Source organism: Crinia signifera, chromosome 8 (genome assembly GCF_055691185.1).
Source record: "Crinia signifera chromosome 8, ASM5569118v1, whole genome shotgun sequence".
Taxonomy (NCBI): domain Eukaryota; kingdom Metazoa; phylum Chordata; class Amphibia; order Anura; family Myobatrachidae; genus Crinia; species Crinia signifera.
In genome coordinates, this window is record NC_139224.1 from 1,857,889 (window position 1) to 1,870,325 (window position 12,437).

A 12,437-nucleotide genomic window follows, 5' to 3' on the forward strand; every position below is an offset into this window, starting at 1 on the left:
TCTGATGCCACTGGGTGGAAGACCACAGATCATTCCAGAAGGTCTGGGGCAATGCTAACTGTCCGGACTGAGTGGCCTATGTCAGCTGAATAGCTCTCAGGCTTACCCAGGGTATATTTACTAAGATGGGGAGTTCTACTGAATATTGGATGTTACCCATAGCAACTAATCAGATTCTACTTCCTCATTTAGCACCTTCTAGAACACAGGTTCTCAAAGTCGGCTCAGGACCCCACAGTGCATGTTCTGCAGGTCTCCTCACACAGTCACGTGAAATAGCTCCATCTGTGGATCTTTAGAAATGTCAGTAATGAGTGCACCTGTCGGGTGACCTGGAAAAAAAATATATTAATCTAATGTTAATCTAAGTCAATTCACCCCCCCCCCCCCCCCAGTCTATAGCTTAGTAAGTTCTTAGAAGTGTACAGTGTAATAATCAACATTCATTTCAAAGACTGAACATCCACTTCCCAAGGATGGAAAAGGAAAAACAATTCTCATTCTGGTGTAAGGAAGACGTCCTCGGCTTTGTTGTGGAAAACCAGGAACACCACCTTTGGATAAGAAGGCTACCATCTCTGCAGGCTATCTACATTAAGCCTTGTGAGCCTCACTCTATAGAAGGCCGGGAAACCCAGGGCCAAGTCCTGCTGAAATAGTCCCAGACGCAGAAACTTTACATTGTGAGGAACTGAGGTTTTGCGTTACGTCCAGTTCTAGATACAGGATGGCCTGTAGTAGGAACGCCGAACCCCCGTGGTGCACCTCACTGGATAAATTGCATTTTCCAGTACGACAGAAATGGCATTAAAGATCACTGCAGAATTTTTGGGATTCATTACTCGTCCCACGTTCTTGCATGACCGGTCAAAGCCACCAGAGTTTTCATGACCTTGGCTTAGGGGTCCTCCTGGGCTGGTCTGAGGCTACCAGCAAAGATCTCCTCCTGCACCACCATCTCCTAGAGCTAGTTTGCTGTTTTGTAGAGGTGCCATCCAGTCCAGCTTTATGGTTCCCCAATTGGATACGTTCTTTACAAACTTGTCTGGAGTATTTAGGTCTGTTTGTAAGTTAAGACTTCTGTAAGCCAGTTCTCTCCTGAAATGTGGATCTCTGGTAAATGGGTTTCTACCTCTTACCCCTACCATGGTCTCCCTGCTCATAGTACTGAAGCCATTGCAATAGCATAACGTGACCCTGCACTATAACATGGAAGAGGGCACCTGCTCTAGGGGTTTACTAGGAGATGAGACGACCTGCAACCAGCAGCCCTTATGGGTCCAAGGAGTCTGCACCTCCTTATCCTAAACATTTAGTGTCTTTATACACCAGATATTCAGTTGTGTGGAAAAGAGTAATAGATGGGTCTGTCTTATGGACCAAGGAAGAGGCCTGCAGACGGCATGACAAGAGTGAGATGTTCTAGTGCAGGGCTGGCCAAATCTGTCTTCAAGATCTACCAACAGTCCACATTTCCCAGACCCCCCCTAGCTGCTGCACAGGTGTAGTCATTACTGTCACATTTCCCAGATCACCTAGCTGGTGCACAGGTGCAGTCATTACTAACTCACATTTCCCAGATCACCTAGCTGGTGCACAGCTGTAGTCATTACTAACTCATGTTTCCCAGATCACCTAGCTGGTGCACAGGTGTAGTCATTACCAACTGTCACATTCCCCAGATCATCTAGCTGATGCACAGGTGTAGTCATTACCAACTGTCACATTCCCCAGATCATCTAGCTGGTGCACAGGTGTAGTCATTACTAACTGTCACATTCCCCAGATCATCTAGCTGGTGCACAGGTGTAGTCATTACCAACTGTCACATTCCCCAGATCACCTAGCTGCTGCACAGCTGTAGTCATTACTAACTGTCACATTCCCCAGATCACCTAGCTAGTGCACAGGTGTAGTCATTACCAACTGTCACATTCCCCAGATCACCTAGCTGGTGCACAGGTGCAGTCATTACCAACTGTCACATTTCCCAGACCACCTAGCTGCTGCACAGCTGTATTCATTACTTACTCACATTCCCCAGATCACCTAGCTAGTGCACAGGTGTAGTCATTACCAACTGTCACATTCCCCAGATCACCTAGCTGCTGCACAGCTGTAGTCATTACTAACTGTCACATTTCCCAGACCACCTAGCTGGTGCACAGCTGTAGTCATTACGAACTGTCACATTTTCAAACCTGCTGCATTCATTCCTACTATAAATCCACAGGTTGCCTGACAATCCTGATCTGTTGATAGATCTTGAGGACTTGTTTTGCTTCCCCCTGGTCTAGTGGATAAGGGAAAGCTTTTCCATCACCAGATAAATTGGGGAAATGGAACCACAACTAGAGTCCCCAGCATATATCCGGATCAGAGCAGGTACTTGGATCTAGAGTGAGGAGAGAGTGGATTTCAGACCTTGACCATACTTGTGGCATAGATCCACCCCAGGAAAGCCAATCTCTGCAGGTCCATAGATCACCTCTGCAGGCTGAACAAATGACAAAGATTTCTCGGAAGATCAGACCTGGCTGCATTTGCCTATTAATGATCACTAAAGCACCACCAACACCCCTTGGTGGACATGGCAGGCCTTACACAAGTACTTGTCTTGAACTGGATTTTTGTTGTCTTTCAAACCTATTACTCCTCTTCTGCACATTGTGCACACCCCGATCTGTCCATCCACCTGGCTACAACACTTCGCATTGTGCACACCCCGATCTGTCCATCCACCTGGCTACAACACTTCGCATTGTGCACACCCCGATCTGTCCATCCACCTGGCTACAACACGCACAAAGTCTGGGTAAAAGTTTGACAGGCCAGGTCTGTGTAGGTTTGGGGTGTGCAGGAGTTTTGTCATTAATAAAATGCTCTGTGACTAGGAGTTATACTTAAATGATTCTGGATCTAGTAGTCGCTATATGCATCTGAATTGCCGGTTACTCTTACGCCTACATATAGTATATTTAGTTACAGTAAGTAGTTGGTAAATGTAATGCTTGTCTTGGATGTTCTGTTTCCAGGCCATAGTTGCTAGCAAGGCCAGCCAGTTCACGGGTTATGCCCAGCATGATGCCCAGGAGTTCATGGCTTTTCTGCTGGATGGACTCCATGAAGATCTGAACCGGATTCAGAACAAGCCGTACACGGAGACCGTGGACTCTGACGGGAGACCTGATGAGGTACATTACCACACAGTTTGCATTGAGACATTCCACACTGGCCTATGGGAAATCCTCTGTCTGCATGTGGCTTCCTTCATTTTGCTGTTATGCCAGTGGGTGTCCCGTTCAGATCGTTCCTACACTTTCACCTATCTGCGCCAACAACATCACAATACAGTGTAAAACTTTTATTTAGCTGCACATTTCTGAATGCTGGAAGAGAACTGTGGACGTGTTTTGTCTTTGCTGTTACCACCATTATTACCTAAAGCCCTGTAACCGTTGTGCTCTCTCCTGACAGGAGGTGGCAGATGAGGCGTGGCTCCGGCATAAGATGAGGAACGATTCCTTTGTTGTAGACTTGTTCCAAGGCCAGTATAAATCCAAGCTGGTCTGTCCAGTCTGTGCTAAGGTGAGACGATGTATTAGGGAGGTGCCCATTTATCTATATCAGGAATATATCTCTGGGTACTTGTTTAGTTTCACGGTGCCCGATATATCGGATGCGATATCGGCTGATATATCTGATGCGATATTGGCTGATATATCAATGCGATCCGATGCGATTTTTTTTTTTAGCTGTTCATTACCCCACTATCCACTATGCATGGAGTTGATTTTATATAATGTGGCGAGCGCAGTAATCGCGGGGCTCGCTGCGCTTCGGGCTCGGTGGCTCGCTACGCTCGCCACACTATATAAAGTCAACTCCTTACGTAGTGGATAGTGGGGTTATGAACAGGTAAAAAATCTCATCGATATATCGGGCGATATCGCATCTGAAACTAAACAAGTACCTATCCCTGTGTTTTCATTGTCTTCCCTTTCCCTCATTGTTCTGGTGTATCCATTTTCAAGAAGGTTAAATTTGACAGCAGTAGGGACTGATCATTAAACACCCCCCCCCCCCCCAAGTATGAGTATGCTTGTGTATTATTATTTTTGGGGGGGGGGGGGGGGGGGTGGTTTCTATCTGGTATTGGTACATGGCCATCGGTGCTGTAAGCTCCATCATCCTGTGACTACTCTTCCTATATAGGTAATAATCATTACGGCATACATTAAACACAACCTATATAGGTAATAATCATTACGGCATACATTAAACACAACAAGAGCCTTCAGAGGCTCCCCCCCCCCCTGCTATTCTTACACCAGTGCCTCTCAAACTGTCCTCAGGACCCACTGAGCAGGCCTGGTTGTAAGGATGTCTATGACCATTGTATACAATACATGAACAAATAAAGCCCATCTGGTTTAAATCTTCTACACAATGCAACCCGTCGTGTTCTTGTTCCATATCTGACCCATCCAGAGCCCGGGATACATGGCTGGGAATTGCTGATCTAGGGGGTAAAGGCTACGTCTTAATGGCTGATCTATATCGCAGGATAAACATCAGGGAATTGCGTTGTCTCCTATCTCAGCTGCTATTGAAATATTATTCTGGAAAAGGCCGAGCCTGTGTTTGCTTGTATAGGGCTGATCGTTCCTTGTATCCACATGTAATCCTGGATAATAGTTCTGCTTGTGTTGAGTATGCAGGACAGGATCTCCGGCTGGTAATACACGGTCCCTTGTCCGGATACTGTAGCGCAGACTAAGCTGGAAATACACGGTCCCTTGTCTGGATACTGTAGCGCCGACTAAGCTGGAAATACGCGGTCCCTTGTCCGGATACGGTAGCGCAGACTAAGCTGGAAATACGCGGTCCCATGTCCGGATACTGTAGTGCAGACTAAGCTGGAAATACGCGGTCCCTTGTCTGGATACTGTAGCGCAGACTAAGCTGGAAATACACGGTCCCTTGTCCGAATACTGTAGCGCAGACTAAGCTGGAAATACGCGGTCCCTTGTCCGAATACTGTAGCGCAGACTAAGCTGGAAATACGCGGTCCCTCGTCCGGATACGGTAGCGCAGACTAAGCTGGAAATACGCGGTCCCTTTTCCGGATACTGTAGCGCAGACTAAGCTGGAAATACGCGGTCCCATGTCCGGATACTGTAGCGCAGACTAAGCTGGAAATACGCGGTCCCTTGTCCGGATACGGTAGCGCAGACTAAGCTGGAAATACGTGGTCCCATGTCCGGATACTGTAGCGCAGACTAAGCTGGAAATACGCGGTCCCTTGTCCGGATACTGTAGCGCAGACTAAGCTGGAAATACGCGGTCCCTTGTCCGGATACGGTAGCGCAGACTAAGCTGGAAATACGCGGTCCCATGTCCGGATACTGTAGCGCAGACTAAGCTGGAAATACGCGGTCCCTTGTCCGGATACGGTAGCGCAGACTAAGCTGGAAATACGCGGTCCCTTTTCCGGATACTGTAGCGCAGACTAAGCTGGAAATACGCGGTCCCTTGTCCGGATACTGTAGTGCAGACTAAGCTGGAAATACGCGGTCCCATGTCCGGATACTGTAGCGCAGACTAAGCTGGAAATACGCGGTCCCTTGTCCGGATACTGTAGCGCAGACTAAGCTGGAAATATGCGGTCCCTTGTCCGGATACTGTAGCGCAGACTAAGCTGGAAATACGCGGTCCCTTGTCCGGATACGGTAGCGCAGACTAAGCTGGAAATACGCGGTCCCATGTCCGGATACTGTAGCGCAGACTAAGCTGGAAATACGCGGTCCCTCGTCCGGATACGGTAGCGCAGACTAAGCTGGAAATACGCGGTCCCTCGTCCGGATACGGTAGCGCAGACTAAGCTGGAAATACGCGGTCCCTCGTCCGGATACGGTAGCGCAGACTAAGCTGGAAATACGCGGTCCCTTGTCCGGATACGGTAGCGCAGACTAAGCTGGAAATACGCGGTCCCATGTCCGGATACGGTAGCGCAGACTAAGCTGGAAATACGCGGTCCCTTGTCCGAATACTGTAGCGCAGACTAAGCTGGTAATACGCGGTCCCTTTTCCGGATACTGTAGCGCAGACTAAGCTGGAAATACGCGGTCCCATGTCCGGATACTGTAGCGCAGACTAAGCTGGAAATACGCGGTCCCTTGTCCGGATACGGTAGCGCAGACTAAGCTGGAAATACGTGGTCCCATGTCCGGATACTGTAGCGCAGACTAAGCTGGAAATACGCGGTCCCTTGTCCGGATACTGTAGCGCAGACTAAGCTGGAAATACGCGGTCCCTTGTCCGGATACGGTAGCGCAGACTAAGCTGGAAATACGCGGTCCCATGTCCGGATACTGTAGCGCAGACTAAGCTGGAAATACGCGGTCCCTTGTCCGGATACGGTAGCGCAGACTAAGCTGGAAATACGCGGTCCCTTTTCCGGATACTGTAGCGCAGACTAAGCTGGAAATACGCGGTCCCTTGTCCGGATACTGTAGCGCAGACTAAGCTGGAAATATGCGGTCCCTTGTCCGGATACTGTAGCGCAGACTAAGCTGGAAATACGCGGTCCCTTGTCCGGATACTGTAGCGCAGACTAAGCTGGAAATACGCGGTCCCTTGTCCGGATACTGTAGCGCAGACTAAGCTGGAAATATGCGGTCCCTTGTCCGGATACTGTAGCGCAGACTAAGCTGGAAATACGCGGTCCCTTGTCCGGATACGGTAGCGCAGACTAAGCTGGAAATACGCGGTCCCATGTCCGGATACTGTAGCGCAGACTAAGCTGGAAATACGCGGTCCCTCGTCCGGATACGGTAGCGCAGACTAAGCTGGAAATACGCGGTCCCTCGTCCGGATACGGTAGCGCAGACTAAGCTGGAAATACGCGGTCCCTCGTCCGGATACGGTAGCGCAGACTAAGCTGGAAATACGCGGTCCCTTGTCCGGATACGGTAGCGCAGACTAAGCTGGAAATACGCGGTCCCATGTCCGGATACGGTAGCGCAGACTAAGCTGGAAATACGCGGTCCCTCGTCCGGATACGGTAGCGCAGACTAAGCTGGAAATACGCGGTCCCTTGTCCGGATACGGTAGCGCAGACTAAGCTGGAAATACGCGGTCCCTCGTCCGGATACGGTAGCGCAGACTAAGCTGGAAATACGCGGTCCCTCGTCCGGATACGGTAGCGCAGACTAAGCTGGAAATACGCGGTCCCTCGTCCGGATACGGTAGCGCAGACTAAGCTGGAAATACGCGGTCCCTTGTCCGGATACGGTAGCGCAGACTAAGCTGGAAATACGCGGTCCCTTGTCCGAATACGGTAGCGCAGACTAAGCTGGAAATACGCGGTCCCATGTCCGGATACGGTAGCGCAGACTAAGCTGGAAATACGCGGTCCCATGTCTGCATACTGTAGCGCAGACTAAGCTGGAAATACGCGGTCCCTTGTCCGGATACTGTAGCGCAGACTAAGCTGGAAATACGCGGTCCCATGTCCGGATACTGTAGCGCAGACTAAGCTGGTAATACGCGGTCCCATGTCCGGATACTGTAGCGCAGACTAAGCTGGAAATACGCGGTCCCTTGACCGGATACTGTAGCGCAGACTAAGCTGGTAATACGCGGTCCCATGTCCGGATACGGTAGCGCAGACTAAGCTGGAAATACGCGGTCCCATGTCCGGATACGGTAGCGCAGACTAAGCTGGAAATACGCGGTCCCATGTCCGGATACTGTAGCGCAGACTTAGCTGGAAATACGCGGTCCCATGTCCGGATACTGTAGCGCAGACTAAGCTGGAATACGCGGTCCCTTGTCCGGATACGGTAGCGCAGACTAAGCTGGTAATACGCGGTCCCATGTCCGGATACGGTAGCGCAGACTAAGCTGGAATACGCGGTCCCTTGTCCGGATACTGTAGCGCAGACTAAGCTGGTAATACGCGGTCCCATGTCCGGATACGGTAGCGCAGACTAAGCTGGAAATACGCGGTCCCATGTCCGGATACTGTAGCGCAGACTAAGCTGGTAATACGCGGTCCCTTGTCCGGATACTGTAGCGCAGACTAAGCTGGAATACGCTTTCTATAACTGCAAATAGAGACTGGAATTCAGGGTTATTATTGCTTCATCTTTATTTCGATAAGTGAAGTTATCCCATCCTTAGTGGGGCAGTTCAGACCCCTCGGTGCGGGCCAAATTCGCTACCCCGGCTGATATTTGGGGTGTTCACATTCTAGTGGGCGAGCGTGATGTGGAAGCAGGGGAATGCCCAAATAAATGCCGTATGTGCCGCTGCCTGCTTGGGTCGGGTGGCTGAAGTCACATGATGTCGGCGCCCGCCCCAAATTTGTTAGAAATTGTACACTAGAAAAGTCAGTCCAGGCCGACCTTTCTTTATGAACAGTGGGTGCAGTACGCATGCGAGCAGATGTGCCGGTGTGAATCAGGCCCTTAGTCTGTCTAGTTATACATTGTTATGTTATGTACATTGTTATTTATGTGGGGAACAAAGGACCGTTTAGAGTGACGGGTGACCCCTAGGCAGGGTGGTAACTGTTCTTGGCTGGTGGGAATAGAAGTAAATCAGAGTTTGAGTTGGCAGAGAGACATTCAGACACGGGCCAATGCCAGTTATGACCGCTCTGGGGTGGATAGGTAGATTTGAGTATCATCCACATACAAGTGATACTGAAATCCCAAAGAGAAATTGATTTACATATATTTGCAATTATTTGGGAAGCCCCCAAGCCAATAGCCTCTATAACTATTTGGGGTCCCTATTGCTATATCTAGGTTCATGGTGCTGCACCCCAAAAATCAACATATGTAAGAAAACCCTGCGCAGCCTCTCGTGACAAAAAGTAAAGCGGTAACAAGTAGTGTTCAGAAGATGAAGGTTTGTGCAGAAAGTGATACAAAAGTGATGGAGGGAATTACAATATTAACCATTTCAGGTCAGTCTAGTCAGGCTCAGCAGCCCTAGCGCTAGTAGCAGATCCAATGGTGAGACACTTTACAATAAGAACATCAACATTGTTCAACATTCCATGTAGACCATTTAAAATAAAAAATTACAATTAATTTAAACAATTAAACCAGACTGTTTTAATTGCAAAAATAATTAAATAATTGGACTGCAAAGTGTTAAAGGAATAGTGGTAGTGAAATTATGAGTGTTAGTAGAATGTAATAATCCGCCACCTCAGGACCACCCAGCCACACCAATCCAGGGGCACCACACCCGCACCCCACACCAATCCAGGGGCACCGCACCCCGCACAGCCACACTGCACCCCACACCGCACAGCCACACTGCACCGCACAGCCACACCAATCCAGGGGCACCGCACCGCACAGCCACACCAATCCAGGGGCACCGCACCGCCACACCAATCCAGGGGCACCACACCGCACCCCGCACCCTCCTTAACCCAAACGTGAATAATAATACAAGTAGAGCAACATACTGTAATGGGTCTAACTAAGCATACCTTAACTAAGAGCTAGTAGAATAGTTCCTATGTGATATACTGGATATAATACTGTATTTGTCAGTGTTTCAGCTCTCCTTATTCTAATCTGTGTGCTGTAGGTGTCCATCACGTTTGATCCCTTCCTGTACCTGCCGGTTCCCCTACCACAGAAACAGAAGGTCCTCACTGTGTACTACTTTGCGAAAGAGCCACACAAGAAACCCCTAAAGGTGAGGCTTGTTCTAGGACCCATTCAGTGTAGTGATTATACTGGGGCTGCGCACAGGAACATCACCACCTCTCCTTTCTAGTTCCTGGTCAGCATCAGTAAGGAGAACTCCAATGCTGCAGATGTCCTGGAGTCCATCTCTCAGAGCGTCCGCGTGAAGACGGAAAATCTGAAGCTAGCGGAGGTATGTGTGTGTGTAACTATAATATATCATCATTACAGCCACATACACTTCACCTGTATGATGAAAACTGCCTGATTGATCCACGTTTGCAATATATTTTCTTCTTGCATCCTGTTATTATTTTTCTTTTTGCAAGTCAAAGCGAATTGTGTGACAGGTTGGGAAGTGGGAACGTTCTGAATGATCCAAATTCCGTCGGCCCCTGAGTTAATGGTTTTATTTAGATGATGAGTTAGTATCATTGGCTGTTGTATACCTTTTACTCATGTTTGGTTAAGCAGGCGTGGCCAAACTGTGGCCCTCCAGCTGTTGTAAAACTACACATCCCAGCATGCCTAGTCATAGTTTTAGCATTCCCTAATAGCAAAATTGTAGCAAGGCATGATGGGACTTGTAGTATGAAAACAGCTGGAGGGCCATAGTTTGACCATGCCTGTTGTACTTGGCTGATTCATTTTGGGTTAGGTCCTGTCCACTTACATGACAGTGTGTGGGCTGATAGCCAAGTCCTCCGTTCTGTGTGTCCCCAGCTCGTTGATTTACCGGAGTTACCCTGCATGTGTCTCCCGTCTTCCCTCAGGTGGTGAAAAATCGCTTCCACCGCATGTTCACTCCGTCGTGCTCCGTGGATTCCATCTCCTCCGCTGACCAGCTCTTCTGCTTCGAGGTTTTGTCCCCGGAACTGGCTAAGGAACGTGTTGTGGTTCTACAGGTTGTGCAGGTAATCGTCCTTCGCATTTGATGTACCTTGTGGGTTCTAGATTAAGGTTACATGGACCTCTGGGATAGGCTGGACCTCACTAGACCTACTTTTCAGCCAATGCCCCAATGCATTGTGATAGGATTTCTGCTGCAGCTGAATGCGTTACTGACGGGGATTGCAGCTGGACATCGGCTTTGCCCGCCGCCCCCAATTTTGTAGAACCTTAGGCAACGTTGGCCACATGCAGGAAATCCAGTTTCCATAGCACCCCAGCAAATACGTTACCATGGCAATGTAAATGAGTAAATCCATTTAGTATGCTAGAAACCCTGCAGAACTCTGTTTGTGGCGCGCACTTATAGCACGGAACGGGAAATTAATACCTTGTGTAGAATATTAGGGTTCTGCAATTCTCATTTATTCTAGAAATTTAAAATGTAACCCGGTCTCTAAATCTTCAGAGCCGGGGGTGAAAATACAATGGCTGGTTTCCTTCCACTACACGCCCTGCAGATAATCAGGCGTGTAGACCACATATATGTGACTGCTGTGTTGTCAAGCGATTGTCACACCCGAACAACGTTTATATAGAGATGTGTGGGGGATGAGAACCATGGAAGCCAGACAATGGCTCGCTTGTTAGTATATTACCTAGAACAAAGCGATTTCCATGCATCTCTTCGTATCTCCCGTTAGATGGGTTACTGAGGGGTAAATTATGACGCCTGGAGAATTGGTATCTATCCCCTTAAGGATCATTATGTGCAAGGTGACAATGCTCCAGCCAATCAGCTCCAATGTGTCCATTGACTGTTGGGAGCTGATTGGCTGGAGCGTTATCACCTTGCACATAACCTTCCCCACTTGGGACATCTCCCCTATAGTTTAGAATATGATTTTCTGTAACGTTCTTATTGCGTTTAGCAGGGATGGAATTCCAGGCGTTGTTTATCTAGTGGGTTATAATTATTATTGTAGCCCCCTTATAGCAGCTAATCTGCGTCTTCATCTTCTCCATCCAGCGGCCCCAGGTACCGAGCATCCCAATTACTAAATGCTCCGCGTGTCAGAAGAAGCAGCTGTCGGAAGAGGAGAAGCTGAAGAGATGCACCAGGTGCTATCGTGTTGGATATTGCAACCAGTAAGTCTCCGATGTCCCGTCAGCCACACTTAGCAGACAGGCTCCAGGGGAACCAAGTCCCCGGTACATGAGGAGAGGTGATGTCACTGGTGGGGTCTAGTATGCCGCCCTCCGCCAATTACTATTTGGTTAAGCCTGCATTCTGGCTGCCTCCAATGTGCCCTGTCTACTGATACCAATAAGGGGGACGGGGATCCAATTTGCCTTATCCTTTGGAATAGTCAGGCTAAGGCATTTTTCAGCAATTAATGTTGTTAATTGGCACAATTATTAATTAGTATTGTGCAAAGCCGAACATAATGTTGACTATCCTGCCGTAACCACCGTGTAAATGGATTGCGCACAGGGTCATGTGACCACTAGGAAGCTATGTTACTAGCCATGATGAGACCTATGAAATGCTGAGTGACATGCAGGGTGTCAGTGGAACCTGCCCATCGGCCGATATTTCACATTATCTGGACAGTTGATGATCCGGTTTTATTCCTCGTCTGTAACTTCTGCTTTTTCTCCCTCCAGGATCTGCCAGAAGACCCACTGGCCAGAACACAAAGTGGCCTGCCGGCCTGAGAACATTGGGTACCCCTTCTTAATTAGTGTCCCCGAGTCCCGTCTGACTTACTCCCGCCTGGCGCAGCTACTCGAAGGCTATGCAAGGTTAGTGCCGCATCTTACCATATGATC

The 12,437-nt window shown here is 48.8% G+C and overlaps 1 protein-coding gene across 1 annotated transcript in view; it reads left to right on the forward strand.

Moving 5' to 3' along the window:
- USP19 (ubiquitin specific peptidase 19) overlaps nucleotides 1–12,437 on the forward strand; it is a 60,808-nt gene that overhangs the window by 34,450 nt on the left and 13,921 nt on the right. The window contains exons 13-20 of the mRNA XM_083155561.1: nucleotides 185–209; nucleotides 3,036–3,194; nucleotides 3,478–3,588; nucleotides 9,616–9,726; nucleotides 9,808–9,909; nucleotides 10,490–10,630; nucleotides 11,635–11,753; nucleotides 12,273–12,410. Of these exons, the coding sequence (XP_083011687.1) occupies nucleotides 185–209; nucleotides 3,036–3,194; nucleotides 3,478–3,588; nucleotides 9,616–9,726; nucleotides 9,808–9,909; nucleotides 10,490–10,630; nucleotides 11,635–11,753; nucleotides 12,273–12,410 (906 nt within the window). The remainder of the gene's footprint in view (nucleotides 1–184; nucleotides 210–3,035; nucleotides 3,195–3,477; nucleotides 3,589–9,615; nucleotides 9,727–9,807; nucleotides 9,910–10,489; nucleotides 10,631–11,634; nucleotides 11,754–12,272; nucleotides 12,411–12,437) is intronic.